The 22,404-nt window shown below is 45.1% G+C and overlaps 1 protein-coding gene across 1 annotated transcript in view; it reads right to left on the reverse strand.

Moving 5' to 3' along the window:
* LOC146640786 (NACHT, LRR and PYD domains-containing protein 12-like) overlaps positions 1–20,900 on the reverse strand; it is a 135,184-nt gene extending 114,284 nt beyond the window's left edge. Inside the window, exons 1-4 of the mRNA XM_085399888.1 lie at positions 20,801–20,900; positions 16,292–16,381; positions 5,684–7,451; positions 5,431–5,604 (exon numbers count right to left, since the gene is read on the reverse strand). Coding sequence (XP_085256014.1) covers positions 5,431–5,604; positions 5,684–7,451; positions 16,292–16,381; positions 20,801–20,900 — 2,132 coding nt within the window. The remainder of the gene's footprint in view (positions 1–5,430; positions 5,605–5,683; positions 7,452–16,291; positions 16,382–20,800) is intronic.
* Between the last annotated feature and the right edge of the window lie 1,504 nt (positions 20,901–22,404).

The raw sequence follows: 22,404 nt of genomic DNA on the forward strand, positions 1-22,404 counted from the left end.
TGTCCCGTTTGGCTCTTTTGCCATCAGAATTGTTGTCTAAAGGCAAAGAAAGATGCCCAACGGATTTACTTTACCAAACTGACCATCCCAGCCTTGCCGTAATGGTCCATTTGATTCACCTTTTATTGTTTATTTTATTTTCACTTACTGAATACCGGACAGACTTGACTGGGGGAAAGAAGGGGAGAAAGAAAGAGGGGAAGAGAAACAGCTGAGAAGAGGGACGGGGGAGAAGGGCAAAAGACAAAAACCAACAGAACGGGCAGAGAAAAAAAAATGCATATATCAATCATCTGGATCACCTGCTGAGAAAGAAAAAAGAAAGCAAGCAGAAGAGAACAAGAGTAATAGAATAAACAACATCACAATGATACAGTGGGGCAAAAAAGTATTTAGTCAGCCACCGATTGTGCAAGTTCCCCCACTTAAAATGATGACAGAGGTCAGTAATCTGCACCAGAGGTACACTTCAACTGTGAGAGACAGAATGTGAAAAAAAATCCATGAATTCACATGGTAGGATTTGTAAAGAATTTATTCGTAAATCAGGGTGGAAAATAAGTATTTGGTCACCTCAAACAAGGAAAATCTATGGCTCTCACAGACCTGTAACGTCTTCTGTAAGACGCTTTTCTGTCCCCCACTCGTTACCTGTATGAATGGCACCTGTTTGAACTCATCATCTGTATAAAAGACACCTGTCCACAGCCTCAAACAGTCAGACTCCAAACTCCGCCATGGCCAAGACCAAAGAGCTTTCGAAGGACACCAGGAAAAGTATTGTAGACCTGCACCAGACTGGGAAGAGTGAATCTACAATAGGCAAGCAGCTTGGTGTGGAAAAAATCAACTGTGGGAGCAATCATCAGAAAATGGAAGACATACAAGACCACTGATAATCTCCCTCGATCTGGGGCTCCACGCAAGATCTCATCCCGTGGGGTCAAAATGATCATGAGAACGGTGAGCAAAGATCCCAGAACCACACGGGGGGACCTGGTGAATGACCTGCAGAGAGCTGGGACCAAAGTAACAAAGGTCACCATCAGTAACACACTACAACGGCAGGGAATCAAATCCCGCAGTGCCAGACGTGTTCCGCTGCTGAAGCCAGTGCATGTCCAGGCCCGTCTGAAGTTTGCCAGAGAGCACATGGATGATACAGCAGAGGATTGGGAGAATGTCATGTGGTCAGATGAAACCAAAGTAGAACTTTTTGGTATAAACTCAACTCGTCGTGTTTGGAGGAAGAAGAATACTGAGTTGCATCCCAAGAACACCATACCTACTGTGAAGCATGGGGGTGGAAACATCATGCTATGGGGCTGTTTTTCTGCCAAGGGGACAGGACAACTGATCCGTGTTAAGGACAGAATGAATGGGGCCATGTATCGTGAGATTTTGAGCCAAAACCTCCTTCCATCAGTGAGAACTTTGAAGATGAAACGAGGCTGGGTCTTCCAACATGACAATGATCCAAAACACACCGCCCGGGCAACAAAGGAGTGGCTCCGTAAGAAGCATTTGAAAGTCCTGGAGTGGCCTAGCCAGTCTCCAGACCTCAACCCCATAGAAAATCTGTGGCGGGAGTTGAAAGTCCGTGTTGCTCGGCGACAGCCCCAAAACATCACTGCTCTCGAGAAGATCTGCATGGAGGAATGGGCCAAAATACCAGCTACTGTGTGTGCAAACCTGGTAAAGACCTATAGTAAACGTTTGACCTCTGTTATTGCCAACAAAGGTTACGTTACAAAGTATTGAGTTGTATTTTTGTTATTGACCAAATACTTATTTTCAACCCTGATTTACGAATAAATTCTTTACAAATCCTACCATGTGGATTCATGGATTTTTTTTTCACATTCTGTCTCTCACAGTTGAAGTGTACCTCTGGTGCAAATTACTGACCTCTGTCATCATTTTAAGTGGGGGAACTTGCACAATCGGTGGCTGACTAAATACTTTTTTGCCCCACTGTATATGGGAATATGACAGTAAATACTAAATGTTAAACATTATTGTGCAGCACATAAGATCAACAGAACACAGTGTGCTTTGAGGTAGGAGCCAAAAAGGGTGTAGTTTGTGGGTGTGATCACCCATGTGTACACCTGTGAGCATGGATGCGCTTGTTTTTTGTTTTTTAAAAGGTTCCTTCATGTAATAATCTGCTAGAGGGTGTGGGGGGGCCACAGCCCCGTCCTCCAGGGCGTGAAGCAGGTGTGGAGGAGATCAAGACTCCAGACATCCAGAGGCCCCCAGAACACAAGAGACCAAGGAAGACCAACAGAGGGGCAGCTGCGCCACTGTCCCGGAAAGAGCTGAGGAGAGTCCCAGATGAGGGCTCACTCAGCAGCCGCGGAGCAGAAGCCAGGGGGAGTTGCAGTGACGCGCCCGTGAGCTCCGCCGGCAGCCAGCTGCGCCTGAGTGACCGAGCCCCAGGCCGAGAGGCTGGGGGCACCCCACCTCCGAAGTGGCCCGAGCGAGCCCCAGGCTCCAGGCCCCGATAAGCGGCCGCCAAGGAGTGAGCCGGTGTGTACCTGGACGCCCATCCCCGGACACAAAGAACCACCAACGCACCGATGTCTGAGGGGGTCCGCCACTGGCAGGGGAAGTGGTGGTGGGGGGAGATAGGCCTCCAAACCTTGGAGGGCCTGAGATGTCCCCAGAGAGGTGGCGCCTGACACCCAACCTGACATATAGACACAGACATACAGGCACACACAGATACAAACATCCATTCCCACCCTCATGCTCTCATATGCACTTACTCCACACTCAACCAACGTGGAGACAAACATAAAGAGACGCTGTACACACGATCACACTCCCCAAGCGTACTCTACAAACCGGGTCTAGGTGCCCCCGCCCCTGGAGGGGGGGACTGCACCCAGACCGAGGTGGTGTTTCCCTTTTCCCTGCGGTGGGGGGAGGCAGACCGCCCCGACTCTGCAGCAGCAGGAAGGCTCCACACTCCAGACCGCAGCCGGACGGCCAACTCCTCCTCCTAGCCCCCCTGCTCCAGCAGGTCGCAGAGAATGGGGGTGAGAGAAGACTCCAAACCTCCCTCCACCCGCTCATTGTAATGTTGATGCATGTGTGTTCTAAGGTGCATTTAAAACCCAGGAGGGCTTGGAGCTACCTGCCAGAGAGCAGCAGGTAAGTGCATGGTCCCTCCTGCTAGCCCTCAATGTCTACGTGTATTTAAAATTGAGAAGTGGGCAACGATGCCAGGGGTGGGGTGTACACCCTGATGGTACTTTGGACTCCGTGTATCGTGCCCACCCCCAAGATCCTATATGTATGTGTAATGAGAGTGTGAGTAATGTGAATGTCTAAGTTGTGGGATAAAATTGAGGCAGAGGCAGCCAGAAGGGGACAGAGGGGGGGGTAGCCTCCTCTGCACCCTGGTGACATACCCCTACTCCAAGGCCCTGCATGTGTGGGTGGTTGTGGTGGAGCGGGAAGAGGGAGGCAGCTGGAGATGGGGAGGGAAGGAAGGGAGGGGCAAGTGACCCCTCCCTGGGAAAGTCTCATTTCTGCTGTTCAACAGTGAAGAAATGTAAATTTTCAAAATGACAAATTGGAAAACACAGAGCTGTGTCTCTAATCAAAGCAGAGATGGAACGATGCCACTTTTCATGTCCGATATCGATAGGAATCCAATATAGTCGATTTTATAATCAAACATTTTTTTTAATCTCTTGCTGCATTTTGTATAAGTTCATACTCAAGTTTAAACAATCTAAACACTAAAGCTGTTCTGTTATACCTGTCTGCAAAAACAAACTGCAGCCAAAACATTAGAATATAGTGATCTTTGTATTTAAACTTTTATCAGAATTTTAAATCTAAAGTATTTAAAGTAATATTCAAAAGTCATTTAAATCAGTTTGATGCAGACTTCAAAAACTCTTTGGTTGTGAATAAAAGAAGTGCAACATCAGCACAAAATAATGTTTCTATTGAACAACTAACACAAACAGGTTGTAGAATGGAGCCTTTTATACTCACAGCTGAACAGAAACAACATCCAGAGTGGAAAACAGTGCAAATAACTGCAAACAGGCTTCATGACACTCATGTTTGATCAGATTCACTCCCTGCTCTCACACACCAACTCCAGACCTGCATTCATCTTTTCCCTCTGAACCCCCCAAACATACAAACCCTGAGCCACCACCATTGCCCTTTCACTGACTGCCCCACTCCACCATTTGACCCTTAGAACTGAAGACGCTTCTCTCATAAGAGGTGAAACATCTTCAAGGAAGTCCAGACGCTTTTCTTTCCAAGCTTCTTAGACTACGATGACCTGGATGTCTGAGAACCTTCACAGACTGATTTTACAAGAACAACTTGTGTCAAAAATCCCTGGCAGTGCCTCTCTGTCACACACACAAATCACTACAGTTACAAATTTAATAACTTAAAAACCTCAGAAAAACAGAACTGAGCAAACCAAACAAACAAACAAACAAACAAACAAACAAACAAACAAACAAACAAACAAACAAACAAACAAACAAACAAACAAACAAACAAACAAATAAACAAACAAACAAACAAATAAACAAACAAACAAATAAACAAACCAGAGACCAGGTAAGAACATTGTTGAGGTTTAAATTTATAATCTTAAATACTTATATGCTGATTATATTGCTTTATAAGAAAGGCCCAACTCTGAGTACACTCTGTGCCGACAGGACTGACAGGAAATTACATGCTTTTGCAGGCAAAAAGTGAAACTAAGCAGAGTGTTTGATCGAAACTTAAAGTGTGTGTGACGTCTATATAAATGACTAGGCTTCCTGTTTTGTGCTTCAGACCTGGGGTTGTGTGTTCAGGTCTCCATATCCGGATATGTAAAATAAAGATAATTTTTTAAAGTGAAAAGACCACTTTTGAGCCGTGTCTTTTTGGCCGTAAAGAATACCAAAGGACCAGAATTTAATAACATTAAAACCAAACAATAAATGAGCAAAGTAGTGCATGATAAATATAGATGACAAATACAAAGTGCAATATAGAAACACTGGGTAAAAAGAAATGAACAATTAAAAAGGAGGATAACAGATGTGAGCAGTAGTTAAACAGTAGAAATAAATATATAATAAACAAACAAAAATAGATAATAAATGAAAGCCAGGTCAGAAAGGTGAGTTTGGCTTTAAAAGCATGAAAACACACTGCTGTCTTCAGGAAGGCTGCTCCAGTAACAGAAAGTCATCTACATGTGGGTTTAGTTCTGACTTTAGGGACAAGTAAAAAAATAAAATAAAATAAAAACATCTGTCCAGACAACCTGACAGTCAAAAATATAAACTCAGGAACTTAAAAGGAAAATTGTGCTGACTTTGAACGTCCGCATCAAGATAAACTTACAGATTTAAGAGTCAAAAAGTGTCAAAAAGTCTGTATCCTTACCTGAGAGTTTCAAGTTTACAGTCAGGACTCTTTAGTCCAACACACAGCAAATCCAATCCTGAATCCTGCAGTTTGTTCGAGCTCAGGTCCAGCTCTCTCAGATGATTGGATGGGGAGCTGAGAATTTCAGACAAAGCTTCAAAGCTTCTTTTTGAGAGTTTACAATCTCTCAGCCTGAGGAAGAATAACAATGGAGACATATTCTTTTATTCATCTAGCATTATTAAACATATTTGTTCATAGATTCACTTACAGCACTTTCTTGGATGCTTTGACCACTGGCAGCAGCTTCAAAAATGCCTTCTCTGAACGGGAGTATTTCTCCAGGTCGAACTCATCCAGATCTGATGACAGTAAGATGAAGACCAGAGCCGACCACTGAGCAGGAGACAGTTGATCTGTGGAGAGACGTCCTGATCTCAGGGACTGTTGGATCTCCTCCACTAGAGAACGATCATCCAGTTCATTCAGACAGTGGAACAGGTTGATGCTTTTCTCTGCAGACAGTTTCCCACTGAGCTTCTTCTTGATGTAGTGAACTGTTTCCTGATTGGTCTGTGAGCTACTTCCTGTCTGTGTCAGCATGCATAGAAGATCCTGATTGGTCTGCAGTGAAAGACCCAGGAGGAAGCGGAGGAACAAGTCCAGGTGTCCATTTGGACTCTTTAAGGCTTTGTCCACAGCACTCTGGTAGAAGTCTTTTACAGTAAGTGTTTTCTGGAAGATTTTAAAGCGAGGAGATTGTTTCTTAAGCAGGTTGACTCCAGAGTTGATGAAGGTCAGATAGACATGAAGAGCAGCAAAGAACTCCTGAATGCTCAGATGCATGAAACAGTAAACAACGTTGTTGAACATGTGGCACTCATCAGCTTTAAAGATCTGTGTGAACACTCCTGAGTACACTGAGGCTGCTCTGATATCGATGCCACACTCTGTCAGGTCTGATTCATAGAAGATCAGGTTTCCTTTCTGCAGCTGATCAAAGGCCAGTTTTCCCAGAGACTCAATGATCTTCCTGCATGACTCTGTCTCAGCTCCTCCATCATACTTGATGTCCTTCGTTTTTAGGTGAAATAGCACAAGACGTAGGTAGAGCTCTGTGAGAGTCTTAGGCAGATCTTGACTCTCTTTGTTCTTCATGACAAACTCCAGAACTGTAGCAGTGATCCAGCAGAAGACTGGGATTCTACACATGATGTGGAGGCTTCGTGATGTCTTGATGTGGGAGATGATGCTGCTGGCCTGCTCCGAATCTCCGAATCTCTTCCTGAAGTACTCCTCCTTCTGTGGGTCAGTGAACCCTCTGACCTCTGTCACCACGCCAACACAGTCTGGGATCTGATTGGCTGCTGCAGGTCGTGTGGTTATCCAGAGGCGAGCAGAGGGAAGCAGTTCCCCCCTGATGAGGTTTATCAGCAGCACATCCACTGAGGTGGACTTTCTAGGGTCAGTCAGGATTGCAGTTTTGTGGAAGTCCAGAGGAGGTCGACACTCATCCAGACCATCAAAGATGAACACAACCTGGAAGTCTTCAAAGGTGTAGATTCCTGCTTCTTTGGTTTCAGTAAAGAAGTGATGAACAAGTTCCACCAAGCTGAACTTTTCCTCTTTCAGCACATTCAGCTCTCTGAAAGTGAATGGAAACATGAACTGGATGTCCTGGTTGGCTTTGTCTTCAGCCCAGTCCAGAGTGAACTTCTGTGTTAGGACTGTTTTCCCAATGCCAGCCACTCCCATTGTCAGCACTGTTCTGATTGGTTTATCTCTTCCAGGTGGGAGTTTAAAGATGTCTTCTTGTCTGATGGTTGTTTCTGGTCTGTCTGGTTTCCTGGATGCTGTTTCAATCTGTCTGACCTCATGTTCATCATTGACCTCTGCAGTCCCTCCCCCTGTGATGTAGAGCTCTGTGTAGATCTGACTCAGGAGGGTCGGGTTTTCTGTTGTAGAAATCCCCTCGAGCACACACTGGAACTTCTGCTTCAGGTCTGACTTGAGTTTGAGCTGACACTCAGTGAGAATCTCTGCATGAATAAACAGCAAATGACACAAATGAGAAAACTGCATTCTGGTTACTGTGGTTATGTGTTCAGTTCACTGGACTCTTGGTGTCATGATCCGGGTGAGTCTGAGTAACTTTCCACAGCATCAGCTCTCCTCGCCTGGGTGGAGCCCTCCTCACTCCTCCGTGCTCCTCACCTGTTGCCAATTACTCCGGCAGTATTTATGAGCAGCACTCACAATGAACCTTCTCCAGATTGTGTGCTTAGCACAGTCAGTTCTCTGCCTCACATTTTGTCTTGTGCTCCTCAGCTTGTTTCGCGTAACCCTCTTTTCCTGTTCCCTAGTCGGCACCTGGATACATCTTCCAACTCTCGCCATAAGTCACGCCTCAGGATTCTGGCCTGCCACTGCTGGGAAAACTCACTCTTGCAAACTGCCATCCTCACCTGCCTGCCTCCCTGTGCACCCACATCTCACTCTGTACCCAGATTTAATTCATCTCCTCCTCCAGCTGATCTCCACCTGCAGCCACGTAACACCTCTTAGTTTTTAAATCTTGGACTCATTCACTACACTGTGGACCACTCTGATTATTATCTCCTTTGTTCCAGTGATCCTGGATAGTTTCTATTCGCCCGATTCTGCCCCTGTTGTTCCTTTGACCTGCCTCAGCTTATGTTCTGGCCTCAGCTCTGCACTTCTCATAATACCTCGCTTGCTGTTGAATTTAGCCGTGATTCAGCTTTCTCTGTCAAGAAATCTAGTAAAATACATTTCTGTTAAAAGTCACTCAGCCTCCGTTTTTTGGTTCTGTGCTTGACTCCATTCCTTTTCATGAGCCATTGAGCCCTGACACTTGGGTTATAACTGAGGGCAGGTTTTATAGAGACACATTCGATTTAATTATGTTTATTTATACAGCACCAAATCAATACTAGCAACATTTCACATATTACATAAACAACACTATGGAGCCAGTGATGAATAAATATGTAGAATAAATGAAAGAATTTCAAGTATAAAAGTTTTTTTTATTAATTCCTCCAAATAACAACAACAGTCACCCCAATGTGCTTTATATTGTAAGATAAAGAACCTACAATAATACAACAGAAAAAACCCCAACTATCTTTTTGGGTCCTGAAAACTGAAGGCTCTGCCTCCCATTCTACTTTTAAATACTCTGTGAACAACAAGTAGGCCTGCAGAGCGAGAGCGAAGTGCTCTAATAGGGGGATATGGTACTACAAGGTCATTAAGATAAGATGGGGCCTGATTATTTAAGACCTTGTATGTGAGGAGCAGGATTTTGAATTCAATTCTGGATTTAACAGGAAGTCGATACAGGAGAAATCTGCTCTCTCTTTCTAGTCCCTGTCAGGACTCTTGCTGCAGCATTTTGGATTAACTGAAGCCTTTTCAGCGAGTTTTTAGGACTTGCTGATAATAATGAATTACAGTCATCCAGCCTTGACGTAATAAATGCATAAACTTGTCACGGCTGGGGCAGCAGTCGTGCGGTGGAGTTAAATGAGGACCCAAGTTGCAGACAGTGGTGGAGATGCGAGTGAGGTTTTATTTACAGTGAACAAACCAAGGTGAGGGCAGAACTAAACATAAACCTAAACTGGAAAAACTACAGTGGCTTGCAAAAGTATTCGGCCCCCTTGAACTTTTCCACATTTTGTCACATTACAGCCACAAACATGAATCAATGTTAGTGGAATTCCAGGTGAAAGACCAACACAAAGTGGTGCACACGTGAGAAGTGGAACGAAAATCATACATCATTCCAAACATTTTGTACAAATAAATAACTGCAAAGTGGGGTGTGCGTAGTTATTCAGCCCCCTGAGTCAATACTTTGTAGAACCAGCTTTTGCTGCAGTTCCAGCTGCCAGTCTTTTAGGGTCTGTCTCTACCAGCTTTGCACATCTACAGACTGAAATCTTTGCCCATTCTTCTTTGCAAAACAGCTCCAGCTCAGGCAGATTAGATGGGCAGCGTTTGTGAACAGCAGTTTTCAGATCTTGCCACAGATTCTGGATTGGATTTAGATCTGGACTTTGACTGGGCCGTTCTAACACATGGACATGTTTTGTTTTAAACCATTCCATTGTTGCCCTGGCTTTATGTTCAGGGTCGTTGTCCTGCTGGAAGGGGAACCTCCGCCCCAGTCTCAAGTCTTTTGCAGACTCCAAGAGGTTTTCTTCCAAGATTGCCCTGTATTTGGCTCCATCCATCTTCCCATCAACTCTGACCAGCTTCCCTGTCCCTGCTGAAGAGAAGCACCCCCAGAGCATGATGCTGCCACCACCATATTTGACAGTGGGGATGGTGTGTTCAGAGTCATGTGCAGTGTTAGTTTTCCACCACACATAGCGTTTTGCATTTTGAACAAAAAGTTCCATTTTGGTCTCATCTGACCTGAGCAGCTTCTTCCACATGTTTGCTGTGTCCCCCACATGGCTTGTGGCAAACTGCAAACGGGACTTCTTATGGTTTTCTGTTAACAATGGCTTTCTTCTTGCCACTCTTCCATAAAGGCCAACTTTGTGCAGTGCACGACTAATAATTCCCCCACCTGAGCTGTAGATCTCTGCAGCTCGTCCAGAGTCACCATGGGCCTCTTGGCTGCATTTCGGATCAGCACTCTCCTTGTTCGGCCTTGTTCGATTACACACAGGTGCACTCTATTTAGTCATTAGCACTCATCAGGCAACGTCTATGTGCAACTGACTGCACTCAAACCAAAGGGGGCTGAATAATTACGCACACCCCACTTTGCAGTTATTTATTTGTAAAAAATGTTTGGAGTCATGTATGATTCTCATTCCACTTCTCACGTGTACACCGCTTTGTGTTGGTCTTTCACCTGGAATTCAAATAAAACTGATTCATGTTTGTGGCTGTAATGTGACAAAATGTGGAAAAGTTCAAGGGGGCCGAATATTTTTGCAAGCCACTGTAACAGACAAACCTGAAAACATAAGGACAGCGGGGAATACACAGAGATGACACAAAGAAGGCTGGATAGAGAGACGAGTAGTAACACTGATTAACACAGTAATGCAGACGACACAACGAGGAACACAGGCAGACACATACTATAAATACACACAAGGTAATGAGGGAATGACACACAGGAGGGGAGCACAGCTGATCCTAATTCACAAGACGAGACACAAACCTTCAAAGTAAAACAGGAAACAGACTGTTTTACAACACAAACTCGGGGACACGAACAGAACACAGAGGAAAGACACAGGTAGAGATCAACCTAAGAACTAATACAAAATCAGAATTAACACAAAGTACACAAGGTGATACCAAAAATGAAACAAAACGCTGAACGACCCAGGACCATGACAGAACTAGTTTTTCAGCGTCACTCTGAGACAGGATATTTCTAACTTTAGAGATGTTGCACAAATGGAAGAAAGCAGTCTTGCATGTTTGTTTAATATGTGCGTTGAAGGACATGTCCTGGTCAAAAATGACTCCAAGGTTCCTCACAGTGTTACTGGAGGCCAAGGTAATGCCATCCAGAGTAAGAATCTGCTTAGATACCATATTTCTAAGATTTTCAGGGCCGAGTACAATAACCTCAGTTTGATCTGAATTAAGAAGCAGAAAGTTAGCGGCCATCCAGGTCTTTATGTCTTTAAGACGTTCCTGCAGTTTAACTAATTGGTGTGTGTTATCTGACTTCATGGACAGATGGAGCTGGGTGTCATCAGCATAGCAGTGTAAATGTATGCTATGTCTTCTAATGATGCTGCCTAAGGGAAGCTTGGTAACGGGAGCGTTGCCAGCAGAAGGCTGAAGTGGAATCTCCCAGAAAGCTGCAGAAGAAAAAACATGAGCTGAAATGGTGGATTTCAGTCAAATAAGGAGAACTGTGGCTTTCCTCCAACTTTTGACCAATCACCTTAGTGTCCTGTTTATCAACCATAATAAAAAGCATTTACTGTGTGGGCATTTTTTTGTTTGGGTCTCCAAACAGCAGAAAGAAATGGCAGCCATTTTTTTAACTTTACCTTCAACTGGTAAATAGATTTAAGAGAAAGCACTTTGATCATATTTGTGACGTGTCCCAAACTGTTGTTGTCGCCTCATTTATGTTGATAAAACAGCTCTAAAACCAATCTGACAATATAAATCTGTAAAATGGGCAGAAAACCTGCTGCTGGTCCCATTTTAATCAAACCAACCCAAAGAGCAGATATGCATGTGTGTACACAGGAGGTTATTTGTGCAGATGCATAAAACACAAACTGTTGGCTTTCTGCAGTCTCTCACTCCTGAAAGTGTTGGCAAGTGTTTTGGATTTATTATTTATATAGATTTTAATGGCACCTGTGTAATGTTAACTAAGGTTTTTATTGTTTATGTATTTTTTGTTTAGTCATTCCCTGACTTACCTGTGGGTTCTGGGATGGTTTTATTTAAATTCTCCAACAGATCATTCTTGTTTATCCTCCCCAAAAGATTTTTAGCAACTTCAAAAGTGTTGATAGAGTAGGTATCAAACATCAGATCCACTATGTCCGTCCTCTCTGCATTCTCCAGTTCACTCTCTGGGATTGCTGGTAAACCTTCTACAGACCCGTTCTTCAGATGCCACTTAAATTCTTCAAAGTCATCACGTCCCAAATCCTTCAAAGTCCCCAGAAGGATTTCTTTAGGTGTCGTCATCTTTTACCCTGTAAGGATCCGATAAACAAAGACTGTAACAACAGCTGGAGAGGTAATTGTCTGATTTATCAGAATTTAACTTGATTCTAACAGCAGTTCATCACAATAAATTTCTTAGGCTCAGAATGCAACAAAATTGCACATGAAGAAGCACATAAAGAAGTATCCAAGTAACACTTTGCTACAATATAAAACAAACTATTATAAATAAAGAAAATATATAAACTAAATATATACACTACCCGTCAAACGTTTTAGAACAGCCCAATTTTTCCAGTGTTTTTGTCACGGTTTGCGAGCCGTGTGTAAATTATCAAAGGACCCTTTATGCAGGCAGCTCAGATGCAAGTGAGTTTATTCATCACATGGTGATACAAACAGAAATGGCGAAGGTGAGCATGGAAACTAAGCAAAAACCTAAACTGTGAAAACTAACAGTACACGAATATGAAGAATTACACGAAGGGAAGACGAAAACACGGAACACAAGGGGTGGGAGCACCGATGATGCACCGACGCTTGTATCAAGCTCACAGAGCGAAACCTGTATCGGTGCGTGTGTCGCTTTAAGAAAAAGTCACGTGATCGATACAGCGGCTGTATCGCTCATTACCAACGCGCTAAACTGTGTTTAAAAGGTACCGCATCTGCATCTGTCAATGGGATGAGTCGCCACCAAAAAACCCCCCAAAAAACCAAAATTACTCTCACAAAGATAAAAAAAAAAAAAAAAAACATCTCTCCATAACAAAATTGAGCTTGAAAGAAAAAAAAATGTTTCTGCTGTGTGGGATCATTTTGATCTTTTAACTGCAAATAAGGGAATAGTTTGTCTGTCTTTGTTTCAGTGTAATCTATCAGAATAGGAAAAACAGCAATGTGACTTGCAGTGTAAATTATTTATTTTCTATTCTGCTGAGCTTTGTTACACAATCAAAAGCACCTCCTCAGTGTTCAGGCATTACAGAACCAAACATGAAAATGAGGAGACAAACACACCGAGAATGAACACAGGTCGGCCTATATTGACACTGAACTGCTTTATCATCATTTTTTAATTAACATGCGTTTTATTATTTTGAAATCAAGCACCTAGGAAGTCTGTTCTGGACCATGCAGTCCTGAGTTTTATTATAACGGACTGCCAACCCCTTAGTATTGTGGAGAGTATCGGAGAGAAACATTCCAAGATCAGAGGATCCTTTAACGTACTGGGGGAACAGGAAGACATCTTATCTGAACCTTTTCCACCTGGCTTTACAGTTTTTGTGTACCCCAGCTTCATCTGTGCCTCTGAATTTTCCAAAGCTGGGGAAATGCACCTTAGAACACACATGCATCAACACTACAATGAGCGGGCGGAGGGAGGTTTTGGAGTCTTCTCACACCCCCGTTCTCTGCGACAGGCACGTGCAGAGGGGGGGGCTAGAGGGGCTTGAGCACCCGCCCCTTTCCTGATGGGTGCCCAAGGTGCCCTTTTGTTGAGGCAACTTTTTAAAAAAAAAAAGTATTATTTATTTTATGTGTGTGTGCGTGCGGAGTCCTGTCTGTGCCCTTCAACAATAATATTTAACTGTTAATCACAGTTTTGCTAAATAAAAGGATCTGGCTTGCATCAGTCACATGATCACATTTAACCAATGATCGCCCTCGACGGCAGAACGCGCTGGTTACGAGCCGGGAACGAGCTCACAAAGAGCACGCGCATTTTTTGCGGTCCGGAGCTGTAAGAGAAACACAAGTTAACTCAGAGACACAGACTGATGCGACAAACCCAGTAAGTAGGTGTACAGCGTACACTGTAGTGTGTAGCACACAGGAGTATTAGCTTATTACGTACACGTTGGTAAGCTGTCTTGTGGCAATTTGACGAACTGAAACAAACGAGCGTGCTGTGTGTGCAACAGCGTGACAAACATTACCTGTCCTTTTATTAACTGCACATGTAGTGCTGGTCATAGCTGCTGGCTACCTGTGTAAGGCTGTCATGGGTCTGTAGCTCTGTCACCGTTTTAGTGAACATATTTAGTTTTAAAGTAAGTTACAGAGCATTTCCTGCCCTTCTGGGGGGATTATATTTCACTAAAAAACGATCTAATATACATGTCCACATAATTATGCATTATTATAATTATAATATATTAAAAACACACGCTGTATTTTAAAGAACATACATTAAGATGCAGATTATATTAGATTTATATTTTAAATAAGACAAAATTTGGATTTTACAGCAGTAAAATGATTGTATTTCTATACATGTAATAAGCTTTGCCCTGCACAGAGTGGATAGTGAAACAAATGGAATCATCATAAATACATTATTTCATATTTATTACTTCCCCCTCCTCATTGCTTTATTATTGTAGCTCTAGTAATAAATAATAATGTAAGGATTCTGGATCAGCACCATGATGCCCATAGTATATACAGTATTCTGAAGAAGGTCTAAAATGTCAGTGTGTTGCACCAAAATATTTAAGTAATTATCAGTTTTAGTTCTTAGAGTGTACCTCAAAGCACACTGTGTTCTGTTGATCTTATGTGCTGCACAATAATGTTTAATATTTAGTATTTACTGTTATATTACTATATATCATTGTGATGTTGTTTATTGTATTGCTCTCGTTTTCTTCTGCTTGTTTTCTTTTTTCTTTCTCAACAGGTGATCCAGGTGATTGATGTATGTGTGTGTGTGTATATATATATATATATTTATTTATTTTTTTTTTTTTTTTTGTCTGCTTATTTAGTTGGTTTTTGTTTTTTTGCCCTTTATCCCTGTCCCAGGACACAGCTGGGAGTGATTGACAAGATGAGACAGAGGAAACGCAAACTAAACACACTGACATGAGACACGGACCTTCACCACAAAGCAGTAAATACATAGACTGAGGCTACGTCCACACGTACACGGGTATTTTTGAGAACGGAGATTTTCTGTTTTTGTTTTCAAAAATAATCCCGTCCACACGTAAAGGCAGAAATGAAGGAAAACACTGCTAGGAACATGCCAAAGCAACAGGTGGAGATATATTCCTAACCGTGCAGAAATGCTGGCCAATCAGAAGTCTAGAAGCCTCGGTGGGAAAAAGTAAACAAAGCTGGGGCATAGAAGGAGAACCAAGTCGTATGTGTGGAGGGACAGTAACTGTGTGTATATGTAATCATTTAAACACTGCAGAAAGTACAATTAACACTAATAGTATAATAATAGTACCTGAATTGTACGGAGCCCCTCTGATGACATGGTCCAAAAATAAATAAATTGTGGCCACAAAATACCCTCGAAATACTATTTTCGAGAGCACGAAATGGGTATAACGTGGCAACGAATTACGCATTTGTGGCAACATCATATTGATACAATTCCTGGACAGCTGCGTAGAGACACAAGCATGAGAGTAGGCTAAACCTATACACCGTGGACAGAGACGGTATGAGTGAGTTTTATTTTAGGCTGGGAATGAGCTACAATGCATTTTGAAAAGCCTGCAATGCAAGGAACCATTATTACGGAGAGACATTTAAACAGGATACTGAGAGCCCAGTTGCTTTACAGGGCCTGGACGCCGGGATAGATTTTATTGTCAACCAACTGCAAGGGCCTGGGAAGGATCACGGTTATTGGTCAAGTGTTTCGTGCCCACAAATTAGCATTTCGTGCGCACGAAGTAGTATTTTGTGGCCACAATTGATTTATTTTTTGGACCATGTCATCAGAGGGGCTCCGAAGAATTGGGATACAGCCTCTGAGATAGAAAGTGTGCGACCGTGAACTCGACTCTCTTTATGACACATACACACACAGACACACACACAGACACTTGTTTTCAGATTTTAGTGAGGACACCAAAAAGCCTCAAAAATATCCTCAAACTCGTGAGGACGGCCATTTTGTGGGACTCTATTAGCCCACATAGTAGCATACCAACTCTTTGTCCTCACAAACATGTCTAAACAGGTACACACACAGACACACACACAAACAGGTTTGTCAGGTTCCTCGGCTCGTTCTCTGCGTTCAGTCCATTGAAGGTGATTATTGAGCCAATCACAGCTACAGAGCTCACTGTGACTCTTCTTCTCTCTACAGTCACACAAACAAACACACTCAGAGACTCTGACAGCAAAACTACAACAATGTGGTGTTAACACTCACCCTGCCTCAGCTCCACCGTCCTCCTGCTGCTCTGACGGAGGCTCAGCTGTTTCTCTTCCTGTTCCCACCTGCTCGGGTGGCTCCTCCCCTCTGCAGTTACAGGAAATCAGGTGTGTGTGTCTCTTGTTGAGACTGGTTCTTCCTGCTCTCTATCATCACATTGGGTGTTTCCAAATTCAGGGAGAGGATGCTTCGAATGCCACATTTGTAGGAAATTGTATCACATGGACGCGACGAAGGCTGTTCAAATTTGAAGTCTTCCAAATGCGTCCTTCATTTCCCTGAATTTGAAGGATGGGTCAGGTGTGTCCTTTGTGGCCCAACATATCCCAGGATTCATTGCGGGCCATACAGGAGATATTTTTCTGATAATGATAGTGATCGAAGTGGGAGTTAATGCAGGAGACGAACACTTTCAAATGTAAGTATATGAAAATCTGGTGGTGCAAAAGTTTTTATAGCGGGTGTGTTGTTAGGCTCTGGGCATCTGCATAGACATGTTCTTTTTTTGAGAATGTGAGGACAAACTTGAAAGAGAGACACTGTGAGAGTGGACACATCCACACTGCTGCTGCATCTGTGCTCACCACGATGGCCTCCTTCAGAGAGATGGAGGACTCACTCTGTCTTCTGGCTGATGTAAGTGTTCAGCTTTGAACAGCTGTCGTTCCAGCTGCTTTTAACTTTGTAGTTTCACATTTGTACAGACTTTATATTTTTTATAGACGTGTCATAAACCAGTCCTTAAATCATTTTCATTATCACAGATACAGTCTACACTCTGCATCATGAGCTGGTCAATATCGCAAAAGTTGTAATTCGTTTCATGTTTCATGTAAACTGCTCTGAGGTCACAGTGACACCAGCAGATATAGTTACAGCCTCTCTGTCCCCACCATCCCGGCCCACGTAGACCGCAAAGGCCGGGTCCTCCGAAGGATGCAGCCGACGAATTGGAACACAGCTCATGTCTGACAGCAGTTTGAAGAGGAAATGGATTCTGTTCTGTTCTTCACTCATCACCTACCTGACAGCTGACACCTCACACCTGTTTCTCAGCTGCAGGTCAGACAGAAGGACACACAGAGGATGGAGGGAAGGAGGATGGATCTGCTAGTCTGAAAGTTGGTATGTCAGTTTCTGGTCAAGTTTTTGTTCAACAGGAAACATAAACAGAAGCAGGATTCATACCAGCCTCCACTTGAACAGCAGCCTGCTTAAACTGTCTGCGTGTCTCTAGCTGATCTCTGTCTCCTGCTGATGTCACAACGTCTCCGTTTTATTTGAACACTGGAGGTGAAGATGGCAGATTGTTGGCTAAAATGGATGTCTGTGGCATCCTGCATTTAATGTTCAGCATCTTTGTGAAAAACCCTTTAAAAGTTGTTTAACATGTCCAAAAATCCAAAACTGTTACAGATTACAAAGATGTTGTTTCTATGGGCTCAGGCTGTACTTGCTAGTTCACATTTCGGTAGTAATGTTGATGATGAGGATCATTATTTTTCATTGCTTTAGTTTTTATTCCACTGTTTCAAGGACATGCACTTAGTAGGGACAGCGGACTGGACAGGTCTTCAGTCTGTCTCGCTCTAAGACAGCTGGGTTAGGCTCCAGCGCCCCCGCGACCCTGAAAAGGATCAGCAGAAGTGGATGGATGGAGGGTCAGTTTGTCAACATTAGAAAAACAAACATACTACCTGCCTTAAATGTGAAATGGACGGGCTTTATGTTTGCTCGTTGTTTGCTAAAGAGACTTTTCTGCAGCATTTCTCTCCCGACTTCTTTGTAGCACCTTTCACTGTCACACATTTGATCTTTACAGCAGGGCTGTGCCATATCATATACCATACTATAGAATTTTGACATAGTAGCTATATAATGTTACTCCTACTTTATAGATCTCCATCACCCGATCCTCCGAAAACCTCTTGGAGTTGGCAGCACTCGACTGAGCCATTTTGTGCAGAAGAAGATTAAAATGATGCTTTAAACTCCAGATGTTATCTGAGCTCAGATCCTAAAGCCAGACCTCTGCATCTTCATTCTTGTGGAAAAGCAGAGCAGATGTTGTTTTCAGGAGGATGCTGCTATAATGGCTTTAGTTCCTTGCAGGTAATTATGACGACAGCGGAAGCAGCAGGAACAACAAACAGCCCAAACTAACAGACAAAATATTAATGAAAGTCCAACCCAATCTCCTCCATCCCCGTATCCTCCACTATTTGCATCTTCATCTGTGAAACCTGCAGAGCAGAAACAGTGTGTGGACAAAGTTAGCCGGTATGCAGACATGTTTGCTTTTGTTACAGGAGTTTGAAACACATCTGCAGCTCATTCAGAGGCTTTGGGGCCGTACACACTTCATTTTAAATCAGTACAGCCGATCTCACAGCTGCTGGATGTTTCTTTGAATCATAAGAACATTAAGACAAACAAGATGATCATGAAAATCATATTAATGATTGATTTGGCCTACGTTTGATGCTGAACTGCAGTAGCTCCTGACATTGTGCTTTTATTTCGTCTGGATTAGTTTGCAGCACTGCTGCACAGTTTACATTAAAGTGCACTTTTGCAGAGCAGACGACCCCCTGCACGACTGATGGGGTGAACCAAGGCCCTGCATCAGACAAAGAAGCATTATTTCAACTGTGAGTCATGCAAAGCAGCTCTAGTAGAGTCCTGTAAATGAACAGACTGGATCCCTGTAACGTACCACCTCAGTGACCAGTGGAAACATTCAAATGTTCAGGTAGTCATCCTAACTGACTTGGGGTTTCTGCCAGTGTGTTACAAGTGAAGCAGCTTGCCTGGTCTACACACTGGGACTCGTTTCTTTAAATCACCATTAATACAGTTTCAGCTGCTGACACATTCACTAGTGGGTAGTAATTAAAGCATGCTGCACCACTCATGAGTGCTATCATTCAGCACTCTCATTCATTTGTCTTAAAGCTGGTAATTAAACTCCCTGATGCCTCACTCTGTCTCACTCTTTTCTGTGTGTGAGAGAAAGAAGATGCAGCTGTGTTTCTAACAGCTGCTCTGGAGGAAGCCCTGCAACTCTAGAATCTCACCTGAGTCTGTGACTGTGAGCTTGATGGAGTGCCTGAACTCCTTGATGACTCTCTCACCACAGATGCTGTGGTTGGTTGGTTCACTCACTATGTATTAACAGACCTCTCTGCATTGAATCATATCTGTTATTAATCTCTGTCTCGCTTCCACAGCATGTCTTCATCCTGTCTTCCTTCTCTCACCCCAACCGGTCAGCAGATGGCCCCGCCCCTCCCTGAGCCTGGTTCTGCTGGAGGTTTACGTTGAAACCAAGCACACCATTGTTTTTCTTGTGACATTACCAATAAGTTTGATGTGTCACATGGCCCTCTTCCTATTGAAAAAACAAAAGTTGTATCCAAGATGGCCGACTTCTAAATGGCCACCATGGTCACCACCCATCTTGAGGAGTTTGCCCCTCACATATACTAATGTGCCACAAACAGGACTTTAATATCACAACCATTCCCATGTTATTACGGTGTATCCATATAAATGGCCCACCCTGTACTTACATTATAACCAATCCGCTCCTTTATCCCCTGTCACGGCTGGGGGAGGGAGCCGTGTGGTGTGGAGGAAAAGGAGGACCCAAAATGCAGCAAACTGATGATACGAGTGATGTTTATTTACACGGTGGCAGTGGCAAAAACAGGCAATGAAGCATGAGTAATGACAAACCTAAACTGGGAGAAACTAAAGAGCAAACCTGAAATCTTACAAAACGGAGAGCGGAGCAGAGAGACGCAGACCAAGGACCAGGATACCAAGAAACACAGACGAGCCGACAACGAACACAGACCGACACCCACTATATATACACACACACACAAGGTAATCGGGTAATCGCACACAGGAAGGAAGAACAGCTGATCTGAATACACATGATGACTGGAGGACACAAGCTGAACACAATGACAACAGACACAGACTTTCAGAACAAAACAGGAAATCTAGAACCCGAACCGGACACAAGGGGGGAGGACACAGAATAACTAGAACAGAGGGAAATAATCACAAAACACAAAACGCTGGGTCAACGACCCAGGACCATGACAGTACCCCCCCTCCAAGGGCTGGCTCCAGACAGCCCAAAACAAAAACAGACGACCAACCCAGGGCGGGCGGCGGGGGCCCAGGACGGAGGGACCAACACAAGCTCCAGCGAACCGAGAGAATTGTCCAAAACAAAAACACACATGCTGGAGCACGAGAACAAAACACAGTTCAGGAGGCCGGCCCGGAGGCTGACAACTCAGAAGTCCAGGACAGTTCATCTTCTGAGGCCGGCCACGTCGGCGACGTAGATCCATAAGCCGACCGAGCGGAAGGCAGCGGTGGCGGAGTGGAGACAGTTCAGGGGGCCGACCGTGCACACGGCAGCGGCGGCGACGGGGAAACCGTTCAGGCGGCCGACCGTGCGGACAGCAACGGCGGCGACGAGGAAACCGTTCAGGCGGCTGACCGTGCGGACAGCAATGGCGACGATGACACAAGTCTGGAGGCCGACCGCGCGGAAGGCAGCGGCGGCGTCTAGGAGGTCGTCCATATTGACGATGACGCTCCACCAGCGGCCTGGTAGATGACCGCCGATGTCGAGGCGGCAGTTCGGGACCCGAAGGTGGCGTGGCCGTCGCAGCACCAGACGAGACCGAAGCAGCGGCTGGTCCAGGCGCGGCTGAAGCTGAAGCGGAGGCCGGACCAGGCGCGGCTGAAGCTGAAGCAGAAGCCGGACCAGACGAGGCTGAAGCAGAGGCCGGACCAGACGAGGCAGATGACGAGGCTGAAGCAGAGGCCGGACCAGACGAGGCAGATGACGAGGCTGAAGCAGAGGCCGGACCAGGCGAGGCAGATGACGAGGCTGAAGCAGAGGCCGGACCAGGCGAGGCAGATGACGAGGCTGAAGCAGAGGCCGGACCAGGCGAGGCAGATGACGAGGCTGCAGCCGGGCCAGGCGAGGCAGATGACGATGCTGCAGCCGGGCGAGGATGAAGGCTCGGAGGCTGCAGCTGGCGAGGATGATGAGGCTGCAGCAGGCGACGGCGTGGAAGCCGGAGACTGTAGCGCTGCAGGCGTGGAAGAAGCTGCTGCTGCCCGTGGCGTGGATGAAGCTGCAGCTGGCGAGGATGATGAGGCTGCAGTTGGCAGCTGGACGGGCTCCTCGGGCCCTCCAGCTGACGAGGCAGGAGGCTGGCTAGGTTCTCCTGAACCTCCAGCTGACGAGTCTTGAGGCTGGACGGGCTCCTCGGGCCCCCCAGCTGACGAGTCTTGAGGCTGGACGGGCTCCTCGGGCCCCCCAGCAGGCGAAGCAGGAGGCTGGACGGGCTCCTCGGGCCCCCCAGCGAAAACAGTCTCTGGACCAGTGGGCACCGGGGCCCCTGGAACACACAGGTCAGAACCAGTAGGCGCACGGGCCTCTGGCAGGCACAGTTCAGAACCAGCAGGCGCACGGGCCTCTGGCAGGTACGGGTCAGAACCAGCAGGCACACGGGCCTCTGGCAAACACAAGGCAGACTGCAGCTGCACAGAGCATTGACCCAGCTCGGGCAGCGACAGCCGGATACAGTCCTCAGCTGGCTTCTTAATCTCCAGGGGTCCAGAGTCGGCCGGGGGCTGGGACCCAGCCTCTGGGGAGGCCCTGGAGTGTGTCACAGTCTCTGGGCTGGCCAGCTTTTGAGGACTGATTACAATATTATGTGGTGTGTCTCTCTGCTTGACATGAACAGGTGAAAAATAGTTCTTTCCGGGTTGGATGGACTTAACTTGTTGTGCAGGAGGAGTTGGTGACAACGATGGCTGAATAGGTGATAATAAGGCGGATGAGTCTCTTGTCAACTGAGCTATTGACTGAGCTATGGATTGTAACCAAGTGTCTAATAGGTCTGGCTGTGACTGTAATGGGGGTGACGGTTGAGTGGCTAACTGAGCTAGTGGCTGCTGGGCAGCTAACTGAGCTACCGGCAGGGCAGCCGACTCAAAAAACACAGCCCCGGAATAAACAGACACACAGTCCAAAACAGAAAAAGGGTCCTTTTCACTCACCACAGCTGGCA

This window comes from Rhamphochromis longiceps, unplaced genomic scaffold, assembly GCF_057381845.1.
Source record: "Rhamphochromis longiceps isolate RC_006_pf unplaced genomic scaffold, R_longiceps_female_GT1.1 unmapped_scaffold_1, whole genome shotgun sequence".
NCBI lineage: Eukaryota > Metazoa > Chordata > Actinopteri > Cichliformes > Cichlidae > Rhamphochromis > Rhamphochromis longiceps.